The sequence below is a fragment of the Pseudophryne corroboree genome, chromosome 3 (genome assembly GCF_028390025.1).
Source record: "Pseudophryne corroboree isolate aPseCor3 chromosome 3, aPseCor3.hap2, whole genome shotgun sequence".
Lineage (NCBI taxonomy): Eukaryota > Metazoa > Chordata > Amphibia > Anura > Myobatrachidae > Pseudophryne > Pseudophryne corroboree.
Window position 1 is genome coordinate 770,313,471 of NC_086446.1, and position 15,512 is coordinate 770,328,982.

At 52.4% G+C, this 15,512-nt stretch overlaps 1 protein-coding gene across 1 annotated transcript in view; it reads left to right on the forward strand.

Annotated features, from left to right (window-relative positions):
• Positions 1-10,086: 10,086 nt before the first annotated feature.
• The window catches only part of LPCAT3 (lysophosphatidylcholine acyltransferase 3), a 44,133-nt gene continuing 38,707 nt past the window's right edge, over positions 10,087-15,512 (forward strand). Inside the window, exons 1-4 of the mRNA XM_063962512.1 lie at positions 10,087-10,303; positions 11,337-11,444; positions 14,764-14,870; positions 14,984-15,077. Coding sequence (XP_063818582.1) covers positions 10,210-10,303; positions 11,337-11,444; positions 14,764-14,870; positions 14,984-15,077 — 403 coding nt within the window. The 5' untranslated portion in view covers positions 10,087-10,209. The remainder of the gene's footprint in view (positions 10,304-11,336; positions 11,445-14,763; positions 14,871-14,983; positions 15,078-15,512) is intronic.

Here is a 15,512-nt window from a genome sequence, read left to right on the forward strand (position 1 = left end):
CACCCAGATCATTTCCTAGGACCACATCAGTTGGGAGACCATCCATGACGGCAACTTCTCGCAACTCTGGTCCAGCTCCCCAGTCCAGGTAGACTCTTGCCATGGGAACCGCTTTTTCTGTTCCTTCTGCCAGGGTGACCGTGGCAGTGCGACCCTGCAATACTGCAGCAGGATCTATAAGGTGGGGGCTCACCACAGTGATTGAGGCCCCAGAGTCTCTTAGGCCTTCTCCCTGCAGAGGTCCCACGTGGACTGGCTGCAGGTGCCTCCACATGTTGTGTAGGGGCTGTTTGGCCATGCAGGTGACTCTCTCCGCAGAGTGCACCTGTCTCTCGCCACACTCCATCGGACTGACTGGAGGGGGAACAGTCTCTGTAGGCTCATCTCCTCTCGTCAAACAAGCGATCCGGGCTCCAGCACTCGGATTTGGGGCACGAGTCTGGGGTGCTTGGGATGCAGGACAGTTCATCCTCAGATGTCCGATTTTCCCACAGCCGTAGCACTTCTTCTCCAGTCGTGGCACCGATGATCTCTGATCAGTTGCAGGGACGCTGCGGTGCGGTTGCTGGCCAAGAGCACCCGGGTTGGAAGATGCTTGTCTTTGGGGGTGATGAGTTGAAGAGGGGGGTCCCCCTGGTGGTACAGTCTTTTGGAGCTGGCTGCTCGCTGGGCGCTTCTGGCCCCGTGGCCGAATTGCCACATATTTGTCGGCTAATTGGGCAGCCATTTTTAAGCTGGGTGGCTCCCGATCTAGCACCCACTCCTTCACTTCTTGGGCGCACCTGCGGTAGAACTGCTCCCTGCAGATCAGGTCGATCAGTGCGTCCCATGTAGTGGCTTCCGAATCCTTCACCCACTTCACCACGTACTGCCGCAGCTGGGTGGCGAACTGCTCATGGGTGCTGCTAGGATTCTTAGGCAAGTCTCTGAACTTCTTCCTGTAAGACTCCGGAGTGATGAAGAATCGCTGGAGGAGGGCCTTCTCGACTTCGTCGTAGTTCCCACAGTCCTCCGTCGCCACTCCTCGATAGGCCTCCAAGGCCTCTCCATGCAGAGTGGGCACAAGGTGTCTCACCCACTCTGACTTGGGTAGATCATGTAGTTTACAAGTCCTCTCAAAGACTTGCAAATGTCCATCAATGTCCCCATCACTGTCTGCAAACTTGGCAAACTGAACTCGTCCTGATCTGTGTACAACAGCTGACAACGGCTCCCGGGGTACCACGGCCTGTGGTGCCCGCTCCGCATGCCACATCCGGATGACAAGCATGCGTTCTTGCTCCGTTGCCCTTTCCCCCAATTCCGCTAGCCGATCTGCTAGGGTATCCGGGTCGCCCCCCCTGGGACGTTGGGATCCTGGCCCTGCTAGGGATTGCTGGGAAACATGGCTGTTGTGAGAGAGGGCGGGGCTTGTGGATCTCACCGGTCCGGTGCGAAGGTCCACTGTTGGGTCGTCCTCTGCGATGCTGACGCCGTCAGTGCTTTCCACCTCCGCCCGATGAGACTCCTCCCAGCTCCTGAGCGCCGCCTGCATGACGCTCCTGGACGCGTTGGAAGGGATTTCCACACCCTTCCCCTGGCATACGATCTCCAGATCCTCCTTGGACATTCCGCTGAATTCCGCCATCTTGTGCGTCCTCCTGCGCTGCAGTTACTCCTCTCCTGAGTAACTCGGCTTCTCCAATCGGGTGATGAAAAGCCGCCTGGGATTATCCCACCACTATGCCACCAATTTCTGTGACAGGACGATACCGTACGGAAGCACTCGCAGCTTCCGCGTCCCGTTGACTGCACACAGAATGGAAGGTCAAGCCGCACGAGGCCTGACCACATAGGGGATTCCCGCTTACCGTCAGTAACCGCCTGTTACTGACTCCACCCACTGCGCTGTGGGCGGGTTCTCGCTGCCACCACCAAACTCCTAACCTGCCGTGGCGTTTGGAACCACGGTTCTGCTCTGTATGTGCCGACGCACTGCTTTACCACACCTGTGTGGTGTCGACGAATCCCCACTAGCCACTTGCTAGGCCTCTACCGGTAGCTGGCGGAAGGCGGAGCTTGGAGACGTCAGATGCTTCCCTGGACAGCCGGAGGACGGGGCTAGGTTTGGCCTAACCCTGTTGGTCACAAGATGAAGCAGTCTTCTTGAGGCAAAGGTGTTTATTGCTCAAATAACCTTTAAAAAGGCTCCTCCCTATTGCTAGGGGCAACAGCATACAATTAAGATGTTTCAGCAGAAGAAGATGTTACAATACACAATCCTATGGGCCAACTGCCCTCCTTTTATCCCTCTCCAAGACCCTCTACCACAGGGGGTAAGCCCGCCCTGTGGTGTACAACCAATCAATGTTTACCCATGAGCTGTGCATGCTCTGGACTCATGCACACCTAACATTGTCCCCAATGGACAGTGGGGAGTGGCCGGTCTCCTTTGTCTCTCCCATCTGGGAGAGCAGGCTACTCCCACGGTGCCGTTCAGTCTGGCTGGGGGGGAAGTTTTCCCTCCTAAACTGACTTCCAGAAACCTGCCCGGGACCCCTTCTCACTGCCTGCAGCCTGGATTTGGGCTCCAGAGCTGGGCAGCCTGGCTCCCCGGTCCAGGTCTCTGGTCCACTACGGCTGATCTCCATGGAGCTCCAAGAAACCACACAGCTTGTTTTATAGCTAAGCTGCTTCTCTTTCTCCCTGTCCCCATTGGAACTGTGAGGCTGGATGGGAATGCATTCCGTTTTTAGGGAAAAGGTCTGGGAGAATCCATCAGCCTGCACAGCTATGGATTCCCCCCTCCTGGGACACACAATCAAGTAAGTGCATTTTATCTTTAAATACATTACATTTGTAAATCACACTGTACATTTCCCTTTGTTAAATATACACTGAGCCTGTGCCCTGCACAGGCTCTACATACTCAGGCACTGCAGTGCCTTCCCTAGCCCTGCAGCCTGGCTGCGAGGGCTCTCTGTGTGCTGGAGGTATGGGGCTGGCTTCCCCCATCCTCCAGCCTGCTTTTCTGCCTCTGGGGTTCCAGGGAGCTGGCTCTCCCTGTCCCCCCAGGGAGGCACTAATCAGTGGCCTCGCCGCACGCAGCGGCGCACCCCCCTGTACCGAAGTCCGGCGGACCGGGACACTTGTCCCGGCCGCCGTGACCCTGGCTTGTTTCAGCGCTGAGGCGCCGGGAGCGTAGCTCCCGGACCCCAGCGCTCACCATCCTGCTGGCCCGCCTAATGTGCCCACGCCGCTAGGGAGCCGGCTAGCCCGGTCCCCCCTGAGCGGTGCCTGTCTTGTGGCCTCGCTGCAGCGTCCGGCGGGGAGCCGGGCTGCAGCGCACCCCCCTCGCCGGCTAGCAGCCCGGGACGTCCGTCCCGGCTGCTGCGGCTGGCCACCCGTGCTGTGCTGAGGCGCTGGGAGCAGAGCTCCCGGCCCCCAGCGGCGGCTCTCACATAGAGCACTGCAGCGGGAGCCGAGCTCCCAGCCGCAGCGCTCACCCTTCTCCCCGGCGCGCACACTCCAGTGCGCCCGGGGCTACACTGACCGCTGCCGGGAGCGGAGCTCCCGGACTCCGGCGGTCAGCGGCTGCCTCCTCTCCCCCGGCGCGCACACTCTGCTGAGCGCGCCGGGGAGCTGTCCTCACTGCCGTGGTCTCCGGAGGGGTCCGGGACCACGGCACAGTTTAAAAATACATTTTCATACATTGTTATAAACACGGCGCCTAGCGCCCACCACAATTCAAATTTGGCGCCAAGAGCCCCTTTGTCTTGGCAAATGGCGCCGGGCACTAGGGATTAACCCCTTCAGTGCCAGGGCGGCCATTTGCCTCGTGGCTGGGGGCTCTCCGGCCACAACCCCCATAGTCAGAGAGTTTATTATCAATGCCTCGGCAGGCAGGACCATCGGTATTGGAGAGTTCTTATTGCCCAGCCTGTTGATATTACCTATGTAGCCGATGTTATTGCAGCGTTTACACTATGTAGCCTCTTACTTCTATTATGTACTATGCTGTGGTATACCGTTCCTTTTGTTGCATTATTTCCTCTGCTGTTTCGTTTCTTTTTCTTTCTTTTTTCCTGTGTTTTGTTATTTTCATTTCATTACGATGTCACTATGACGTCGGTCTGGGCGTGTTCTGGCACTGTTTCATCCTTTACATGTCTCCACGTCTAGTCATTACTTGTCTGTACAGCTTGACAGAAGACCACACAGGTCTGAAAACACTGCAGCTTTGCTAATAAACCAAAATGTTTAGGCAACTGATACTACTGGAGTGCCATTCACTATATCTACTGATATATCTATAATTTATTTATGAAGTTGTTTAAAACGCACACACATATTCCACAGAGCCGTACAGAGAATATTCGGCCATTCACTCCTGCCCCAGTGGAGTTTGCAGCAATCTATATTCCCTGTCACATGTATACACACTAGGGCAGGGGTGGGCAATTATTTCAGCTGGGGGGCCGCTTAACACTTACAGCAAATAGTCGAGGGCCACACACAAAATACACAAAAAAATCCAGTTTTTACACATTACAGCAGACAGCGTCCCTCTTTTTACACATTACGGCAGACAGCGTCCCCCTTTTTACACATTACGGCAGACAGCGTCCCCTTTTTACACATTACGGCAGACAGCGTCCCCTTTTTACACATTACGGCAGACAGCGTCCCCCTTTTTACACATTACGGCAGACAGGAAAGAAAGAAAGAAAGAAAGAAAGAAAGAGAAAGAAAGAATTATACTTACTCTCTCCGCTGGCTCAGGCTCCTCGGTGCAGCTTCTGCAGAGATCCCGGGCAAGGAGGGAAGGGGAGGAGGGAGCCGCAGCAGCGCTGTGTAATTGGTGGAGGCTCTGCTGCTGCAGTCCCTCTGCTTCACCATAGGCTGTTCTCCACCGCTGCGAATGCTGGGATACGCTTCCCAGCATTTACAGCGGCGGAGGGCAGCCTATGGTGAAGCAGAGGGACAGCAGCAGCAGCGCCTCCACCAATTACACAGTGCTGCTGCGGCTCCCCCTCCCTCCTCCTTCTCCCCAGTGCGCTCTTCTCCTCAGTCACTGACCGCCGCCAGGGCTGGCAACAGAAATATTGGGGCCCGATACACTGATATCTCTGGGGCCCCCCCTTGTCATACCCCCCCCTTACCCTTGATCCCCAACCTTAGCGGTAAGCACACCCCACCATCACACACAGCAGCCATCCTACACAACCCCCGTCTTCCAAACTCACAGCAGTGGCCAACATTACCTCCCCCTCCAGTACAGAGCAGTGGCTGGAGTCACAATCACAATACACCCCCCTTCCTCTCCCCCACAGCACACAACAGGCAGCATCCAGCACCCCAATCCATCATCCCTCCAGTACATAACAGTGGCCAAAGAGATACCCCCTTTCAGTATAGCTGCAGCCAGAGAGACCCCCCACCCACTGCATTTGACAGCCCCCTCTCTCACTCCACATACAACAGCCAGTATCCGACACCCCCTCCCCCACTCCACACACAGCAGCCGGTATCCGACACCCTCCTATACACACAGCAGCCGGCATCCAACACCCCCTCCACACACTGACCTGAGGCTGAGCTCTCAGCTGGGGGAAGTGAGGGGCGACCACGAGCCTGACCTATACAAGTTTTTCAATCTATGCCTTGCTGCTGCCGCTGCTGTACCTTGGCGCTTGGGGCCTGGCCGCCGCTCCTGCTCACTGCCTGTTCCCCTGTGCCGCCCAGCGCATAACAGAGGAAATCCCGGTCAGCTGACCCTGTGACGTGACCGGGATTTCCTCAGCGGCGCCGCGTCTGGGAGCAGGGTAGCGCAATGACAAGCGGCTCAGCCTGTCGGGCCGCGTGTCATTGCACTCTGATGGGGCACAGCGGGCCAGGCAGGATCGGTCCGCGGGCCGCACCCGGCCCGCGGGCCACATGTTGCCCACCCCTACACTAGGGTCAATTTTCACTGGTAGTCACTGAACCTACCAGTATATTTTTTGATTGTGGGAGGAAACTAAATCATATTCATCAATGGTTTATGGCTAATGTAGAATACGTTTCCCATCGATGGGGGAGAACCAGATGGTTTCCCTCCATCGATGGCACAGCATAACCAATTTTTTTCACCCCTCAAGGTGTTGGGACACAGAGCATAGCTCCATCCACGACACCAGTGAAGCCCCTCCCCCAGGTTCTGATTGGCGATCAGGTCTGAATTACCCCCATAGACAGGTGAGGAAAATCTTTATTTTAAAGCAAAAAGGCCGGGACTTCAGAACACCTTGGACACACCCCCAATGGCTAATTAAGTTTTCAATTAGCTTAATGTAAGTATAAAAGTGGCCTCAAATTACCCCAGAAATCAACTTTTCCATTTTTTTATGCATCCCAAATGTAATTCAAGTATTTATTTCAATGAACAATATTTAATTTTTATGTTTTTTTTACATTTTGTTTTCAAAATTAAAGTGGCATTAAGTTTCATTTGTTTGTAATTATACGAAATTCATTTGCTTTTTATAATTTTTAACTTACAATAAATGCACAAATCAGCTATTCGACATCTTTTAAGGGGAAGCAGTTAGCTTCCCGATGCGTGGGATCCCGAGGGAGGATGCAATGCTGGCGTCCACATACAAACGCCGATCGAGATGTCGTGTCACAATACCGACAGCCGGCATCCCGATCGTCCTCACAGCGGGACGCGCTGACATACGGCCGTGCGTGCGCTGGGGGGTTAGGTTTAGGCAGGACAAGGGGGGGTTAGGATCAGGGAGCAGGGCCGGGAAGGTTAGGGTTAGGGAACGGGGAGGGAGGTTAGGCATTAAGTGGGGAGGGTTAGGCACCAAGCGGGGAGGGTTAGGCACCACCGGGGAGGGTTAGGCCTACCGGGAAGGGTTAGGGTAGGAAAAAGGTTAGGGTTAGGGAACGGGGAGGGAGGTTAGGGTAGGCATTAAGTGGAGAGGGTGAGGGTTAGGCAGCGGGGAAGGGAGGGTTAGGGTTAGGCATCAAGCGGGGAGGTTTAGGGTTAGGCACCACCGGGGAGGGTTAGGCCTACCGGGAAGGGTTAGGGTAGGAAAAAGGTTAGGGAACGGGGATGGAGGTTAGGGTTAGGCATTAAGTGGGGAGGGTTAGGGTTAGGTAGCAGGGATGGGAAGGTTAGGGTTAGGCACCAAGCGGGGAGGGTTAGGCACCACCGGGGAGGGTTAGGCCTACCGGGAAGGGGAAGGGTTAGGGTAGGAAAAAGGTTAGGGTTAGGGAACGGGGAGGGAGGTTAGGGTAGGCATTAAGTGGAGAGAGTGAGGGTTAGGCAGCGGGGAAGGGAGGGTTAGGGTTAGGCATCAAGCAGGGAGGGTTAGGGTTAGGCACCACCGGGGAGGGTTAGGCCTACCGGGAAGCGTAAGGGTAGGAAAAAGGTTAGGGAACGGGGAGGGAGGTTAGGGTTAGGCATTAAGTGGGGAAGGTTAGGGTTAGGTAGCGGGGAAGGGAAGGTTAGGGTTAGGCACCAAGCGGGGAGGGTTAGGCACCACCAGGGAGGGTAACGGTTAGGGTAGGAAAAAGGTTAGGGTTAGGGGGCAGAATGGGGGTCTGTCAGGATTCTGATGGACAGGATGCCGCTGTCGGTATAATGACAGCCGACATCCCTTCCATTGGCAACTCACACTGATCCCCTTTTAAGAGCCTCTAGCACTTCCCCTATGCCCACCATACACTTACAGCCTTCTTTACGGTCTTGCTATCTTAGTGATTACTTGTTTCGTGGTCCAGGATGGTTTCTCCACGTTTTCATGCACTTCTCCTAGTCACACTGTGAAGAAAATGTGCACGCCCGGCCTTCGCTGTGAATAGACATTTCTCATTGGATCTGCCATTACTCGGGTGTGAGCATTGGTGCAATGAATGTGAGTTTAACAATGCGAGTTTGCTTTTGCAAACTCAAACCTAGGGGTCAATCCAATTGTGTGCGGGTTACGTGCACCCACAAGGTACCGCCGCAGCAGCTGCACTTTACGGCAGCTCAAACTTGTGCAAAAGTGCTTCCTGCACCTAGGGCTGCCAGCAATTTTATGCAAATTGGGGCAGAAATCAGGCCGCAAGTTTGGGTGCTGATGCCACCGTTGAAACGCTGCAGCAACAGCAAATTGCACATAATTGGATTGCCCCCCTAACTGGATGTAGCCCTCAATGTGTGTTCTGCTGGAACTCTCTGGGAGTGACATTCAGCGGCGGATGCAGCCCCTGGTCTGTGGCGACGACTGGTCTGTAGCGACGACTACATAATGCAGGGAGGGGATGATAAGGTGTATGTAATATATGTGCTGGATTGTTTTATCCCAGGATGGCGCAACTTTTTTTTTTTTTTGTGGAAAAAAGAATTCTGTATCTGACGGGGTTGATAGAACTTCACCATCAAAGCAGTCTTTTCTAATGATATGTAAATGCAGTAATGTTAATTGAATGTGCAGGGCTATTAGCAATGTGCAACTTATTTTAAAATGTGATTAGTGGAGGACACATATTTAAACAATATCTCACGTCACGAGAGCCAGCCCTCCGACGAAGTGCGTTATGACGGGGCCTCGTGATGTGTGTACTCCCTGGCGTACTGCATCCATGGCGTGGTCCGTCTTGTAGTGGCTTCCTGTGTCAGTTGACGGCGAGTATTGAGCACCCAGCAGGACGGTGGAGCGGCGAGCGGAGTTTGCCTGGAGGAGTTTGATTTAACCATGTGGTAACCAGCCCACACTGCCTCTAATTAGGTACGAGAAGCAATATATCACAGTCTGTGTTTGTTGGATACCTACTTATAATAAAACGTTTGATGCACTGTAGACAGTTACATATATATATATATATATATATATATATATATAGTAACAGGAGTCTTGCTAGAATGCACTCTGCTACAAAAATTCTAACAGCGACCGACTCCAGGCTTGTGCAAAAACAACAAATACCTTTTATTCAGGTTGCTCAAATCCAAAGATACACTAGTATAAACTACCAGGGAGGTTAGGCCCTGCCTCACTCCCTCTTACTTAATAAGGAACCCTTCAGGTCCCGGCATCCTGCCACTAGTGGCCCAGGCCAGCCCTCCGGATGCCACTGGCCATAGCAGGCTTATCACCTGGACAATAACTGTCTTCAGGAGCCCTGACTCATGGGAGAGACTCTGCTTTATACCCAGCACCCAGGTGCTGGCTGATGAAGCAGCTTCTTGGGCTAAAAAGCCTATAAGATCTGGTCTAGGCCCAATGGATGGGAACTCGGTCCATCCATACTTCCCATCCACCCCCAGGACCCTGTGTGTAGCTTACAGGTGGCAAAGTACCTCTCCTGCCACAATATATATATATATAGTTTGCATGTTCAGTAATTATGCTGCTGAGTTTTGCACAAATGCAGCATCTATTTTGCTTCTGTAAAATGTAGTTTATTGGCTTCTGACTGAAGAACCATTGACCTGTACAGAGATGTATAACGGAAATCAATAATACTTATTTTTGCATTATACTTCGGTCTGCTGGTCATTCCTAGTCTATTCTGGATATATTTATGTGACTGTTACGACCAAGCGCCCGAATATTAATTTATACAAATACATGCAAAACTTACTTACATATATACAGTATATAAAACTATGTATATATATATATATATATATATATAATTGAATCTATATATATATATATTACAAATTATATATATATATATATATATATTATATCATTTATAAATATATATATAAATATATATATATATATATAATAAAAATATACACACAGTGCATACGTGGCTTAGCAAGTGCTCTTCCATCATTATAAGCAGCAGGTGGGTTATATATTATATGGAATATGAAACAATATAATGGGCATTATTGGGCAGCACCAGGCAGTAGTCAGCTGACCTCTCACCCACATCTGACATCACGTGACCCTTGCCCCATCAGCTCATAGTGTGACCGCTAGTAACCCACTCCTCGGAATCGTCCAATCAGCGCCAGGCCACGCCCCTTGTTACGGTGTGCACCGTGCAGGCCCCGCCCGCAGGTGACGCTGACTGAATAACGGCCACCCGATGCCCCGCCCACAACGCACTCCTCATCCTTCCTCAGCCAATCAGCGAGCGCGGGGCGTGGTACACCGTCGCAATCTTTCTCCCTGGGCGTGGCCATTGAGTGGGGGCTGCTCGGTCCAGTTAGGGCCCGGCGGGCAGTGGGGGAAGATGGCGGCGTCCTCAGGGTCCCTGCTGCACGGGGCGGCGGAGGCGCTGGGAGCGTCGGAAGCGGCGCTGAGACTCATCCTGTCCATCTTCAGCGGTGAGGAGCCGGGGGTGGGCGACATGGGAAAGTAGGGATCACGGAGTGTGGGGACCATGTTGTCAGAGTGTACGGGCGGAGGGGGCACCTGTTGTGTGGGCGGGGGCTACTGAGAGACATGGCAACAGGGTGACATGGGGAAGGTGTCTGCTAGCAACAGGGTGACATGGGGAAGGTGTCTGCTAGCAACAGGGTGACATGGGATGGGGGAGGTCTGCTGGCAACAGGGTGACATGGGGGCTGCACTGTGGGAGAGGGTGACCCTGCTAGATCTGGGGGGCTGCACTGTGGGAGAGGGTGACCCTGCTAGAGTCGGGGGGCTGCACTGTGGGAGAGCGTGACCCTGCTAGAGCCGGGGGGCTGCACTGTGGGAGAGGGGGGCCCTGCTAGAGCCGGGGGGCTGCACTGTGGGAGAGCGTGACCCTGCTAGATCCGGGGGGCTGCACTGTGGGAGAGGGTTACCCTGCTAGAGTCGGGGGGCTGCACTGTGGGAGAGCGTGACCCTGCTAGAGCCGAGGGGCTGCACTGTGGGAGAGGGTGACTCTGCTAGAGCCGAGGGGCTGCACTGTGGGAGAGGGTGACCCTGCTAGAGTCGAGGGGCTGCACTGTGGGAGAGGGTGACCCTGCTAAAGCTGGGGGGCTGCACTGTGGGAGAGGGTGACTCTGCTAGAGCCGAGGGGCTGCACTGTGGGAGAGGGTGACCCTGCTAGAGTCGAGGGGCTGCACTGTGGGAGAGGGTGACCCTGCTAAAGCTGGGGGGCTGCACTGTGGGAGAGGGTGACTCTGCTAGAGCCGGGGGGCTGCACTGTGAGAGAAGGTGACCCTGTTAGAGCCAGGCGGCTGCACTGTGGGAGAGAGTGACCCTGCTAGTACTGGGGTAAGCTGCACCATGGGAGAGGATCACCCTGCTAGAGCTGGGTATGGCCGCACTATGTGACAGGGCGACTCTGCTAGGACCGGGGGTTGCTGCATCATGAAGGGGGTTTAGGTTATTGCACAGCCACACCATCATTGTTACATTTCTTCTCTTTAGGATACCCGTTGGCCTTATTTCAGCGATACTTCCTCTTTAAGAAGCAGCCATCCCATATCCATCTGTTCAACACAGTGACCGGGCTCTGCATCGCCTACTTTAACTTTGGTATGTCATATAGGCAGGAGAAGAGTCTTAGTTTCAGGTGGCTTCAGCCTGGGTGCACAGGGTAAGATGGGCATAGCTGATGTTAGATGGCAATGGGTAGCAAAAGCGAAGACTTGCAGCCAGTTACTAGAGTCTGCACATTGGCCAGGCTGGAAACGTGTCCTGGTATTACCTCCCCTGCAGACTGAGAAGGGGTCAGAGGTCTGCACTGTAGTTGTATGAAGATGCTGTAGACTGGACCCTGGTATTCGGGTGTTAACTGGTGGACTGATCTAAAAGCCTAAAATGTGCTCTCTGGTCACATACTGCCTTGTATACGTATATGTCCTAATATTGCACTGCTGCTGTATGATAACTGACCTTCAGTATACAGGGATATGGTGGTATGTTCCAGGTGTGAGGGGTTATATCCAGCAAGTAGTGAGAAGCTCATTGATTGCAGTAGAAGGAGCATGTCCTGGCCCAATATCCGGTGACATGTGGCGCCCAGTACAGGCGTAGTAGTGTTGTCTTCTGATCTTTGTGTACCCAGCTTGCACACTGAATTATTATTCATTAACATTTATTTACATGCGGCTGTGTTGCAATTTACAACTGGTATCGAAGCAGTGATAAAACCAGGCTGCATAATAACCGACACGCCGACAGGGGAGATACATTGTGCTGTGTGTAATCTTTATTACACCATGACAAGAGATCACTTTGTGGCGTGTTGAACACAGACAGTGGGGATTCAATCTAGACTGCACTGGATTTTGCAATATCCGCATTGTAAATTATTACAATCGTGGCTAATCCTGTTCATTGCTTGGTATTAACGGAGTGGGCACAGTAATTCCTTCTGCATCTGTGTGGCGAGATCGTCCCACAAAAGATTATTCACTACAAGGTATTTGCTGGAAGAAAACAGTGGAGAGATGCCTTCAGGGCACATAAAGTGTGTGAGGATCAGCCAGCGGGTGCACCCTGAGCTCCTGGCACAGGCTGGTACTGGCTTTATCACCCTGATGCCGGTCTGCTTGTTAACCCCTTATCCCGCTGCAGTCTCTGGCCTTAGTCCTTCCCCTTGGAAAAGTCCTAAACCAGGGATTGGGGAACCTTCGGCCCTCAAGCTGTTGTTGAGCTACACATACCAGCATGCCTTGCTACAGTTTTGCTATTTGGCCATGCTAAAACTGCTGCAGGGCATGCTGGGATGTGTAGTTCAACAGCTGGAGGGCCGACGGTTCCCCATCCCTGTCCTAAACCAACAGACCTCCGACCAGCTTGAAGGTTCCAGGTTACTCTTCACAGAGATGTAACTGAGTGATGTCGTTTAAATGATGAGTATATAACGCAGGACGGTTACAGTGGATATGTATTGCGTTACGAGAGTAGATTGCTAGCTCTGCTTCTTCAAGGAGTGATGAAAATGAATGGACATTCGGTTATTGCATTGCATAATATAATTATAACGTTGAAGTGATGGATTGTAAAGTGCATCGTTTATTTAAGATACAGTGGTCAGGCTGCTGGGCGAGGTATACGTAGGGTGTGACGTATGTTACTGAACACTCGCACCGATCAGCCATAACATTAAAGCCACTGACAGGTGAAGGGGGGGTGATTCAATTGTTTGTTCTGCCATCTGAAGTGGCCGGGAGCTAATTCAGTTGTTCGGGGTGGGGCCCAGTTTTGAGGTTGCACTTATCGCAGATTTCTGCTCGCACATTCCTGGGGTGTGAGCAGAAAGCCGCATAAAGTGGGGCTTTGGGGTTGGGCGTGAGTCTCGGGCATGCCTTTACTGCAGCGTGCCTGACACTCGGCTCAGGAGAAGCCGCTTATTGGGGCTAATCCTGTGCATTAGGAGGGGCGAGAATGCGACCAGAGCAAGACTTTCCGCACAAATACTGAATGGCTTCCAGTCACTTTAGGCGGGAGTGATAAACAATTGAATCGCCCCCAGTGCATCGCAGCTTCCTGTGCGTGGGGCTGCGTTGCCGCAACTTGTCAAAGTGCCCACGCTGACGCCTGTCCATTGCCGAAAGTGACTACAATGAGCACGTGAGTGCCAGAACTGGACCATGGAGCAATGGAAGAAGGTAGGCCGTTCTGACGAATCACATTCTCTTTTGCATCATGTGGACGGCCGGGTGCATCTGCGTCATTTACCTGGGGAAGAGACGAAACCAGAATGCATTATGGGAATAAGGCGGACCTAGGACTCCCCTTCATGGCAACGGTATTCCCTGATGGCAGTGGCCTCATTCAGCGGCATAATGCGCCCTGCCACGCTGCGGACATTGTTCAGGAATGGTCTGAGGAACTCTACAAAGAGTTCAAAGCATTGACTTGGCCTCCAAATTCCCCAGATCTCAATCTGATCGAAAAAAGTCTTAGCCGTGGTGGCCCCACCTAGCAACTTACAGAACTTAAAGGGTCTGCTGCTAACAACTTGGTGCCAGATACATCAGGACACCTTCAGAGGTCTTGTGGGGTCCATGCCTCAAAGTTAGTTGTTTTGGTGGCACAAGGGGGTAGGGGGCTACACAATATTAGGCACGTGGTTATAATGTAATGGGCGTTTGTGGCTCAGATAAAGGAAATGACCTTTGCCTGTCATTCAGCACATGGGAAGGGTGTGACTGCGGAGGTCGAATGGACAAGAAACCTTTCTTCCTCTACTCTGAACCAGTAATTCTGGTTATTGTTTAACGGCAGTGGCTGGGAAGGGGGGGATCTGTTTACTGACCGCAAGCTGCACTGAGCGCTTACCCAGACTCTAGGACTGCGTGCAGGCTTGTACAGGAAACATCTTATTCCACTGATCTATAACGGAATGTGTCTGGGCTTTTCCAGTATACAGGGGAATGCATTTGGCTTAAAGTAAATTTTTTAGCAAGCAGAATTGCCGCCTGCTCTGTGTGCTAAGACCCGGGGCAGTATATTGTGCTTTTCCCCGGTTCTGTGGTCATTTCATTATTACTTGTTGCTTCCAGAAGCGTTAACGCTCCACACAGTACACTGCCGCACCTACTGAGTACATATTACCCTATGCAGCACTGGGAACCTGTATTGTGCACGCTATTAAATGTTAGGAGTACAGTGTCTGAATCTCGCAGGAATATGTATCAAGCCTTCTAATGAGAGAAGAGGTCGGTCATCTCAACCAATCCGCTGCTAGCATTTCTCAAGCGCATATTCTAAAATGCTAGCTAGAAACTGATACGGTTGCTATGGGCAACTACTCTGCTCTTTAGAAAGCGTTATACATCTCTCCCATTGTTTTTCAAGCCTGTATGTCGGGTTTCAGTAAAGTATATCCTGTCTCCTTCCATAGGCTCTATGTTGTACCACTCGCTGTTATGCATTGTGCTACATTTTCTCATGCTGCGCCTTATGGGGAGAACAGTCACGGCGGTACTGACCAGTTTCTGCTTCCAGATGGTGAGTAGCCGGGGGCTGGTGGCTCTTACCATGGCATCGCAATGCCGGTCACCACTGGCATCTAACCGAATAACTAGGAGCGGATGGTGCTGATTCCGGTCTCTGTGTTACAGGGCTATCTCTTATTTGGCTATTACTACACAGCCACGGACGACTATGACATCAAGTGGACCATGCCGCACTGCGTCCTTACACTGAAACTGATCGGTGAGTGCCCCTTCTGCCCCCTTCCTGCCCTGCAGGGAGATATTAGTAACAGGAGACTGTGTGAAGGTAGAAGGGGGATGGGAGATAATAGTAACAGGAGGCTGTGTGAAGGGAGATAATAGTAACAGGGGAGTGTGTGAAAGCAGTAAGGTAGGAGGGGAATAGGAGATAATAGTAACAGGAGACTGTGTGAAGGCAGTAAGGTAGGAGAGGAATAGGAGATAATAGTAACAGGAGACTGTGTGAAGGCGGTAAGGTAGGAGGGGAATAGGAGATAATAGTAACAGGAGACTGTGTGAAGGGAGATAATAGTAATAGGAGACTGTGTGAAGGCAGTAAGGTAGGAGGGGAATAGGAGATAATAGTAACGGGAGACTGTGTGAAGGCAGTAAGGTAGGAGGGGAATAGGAGATAATAGTAACAGGAGACTGTGTG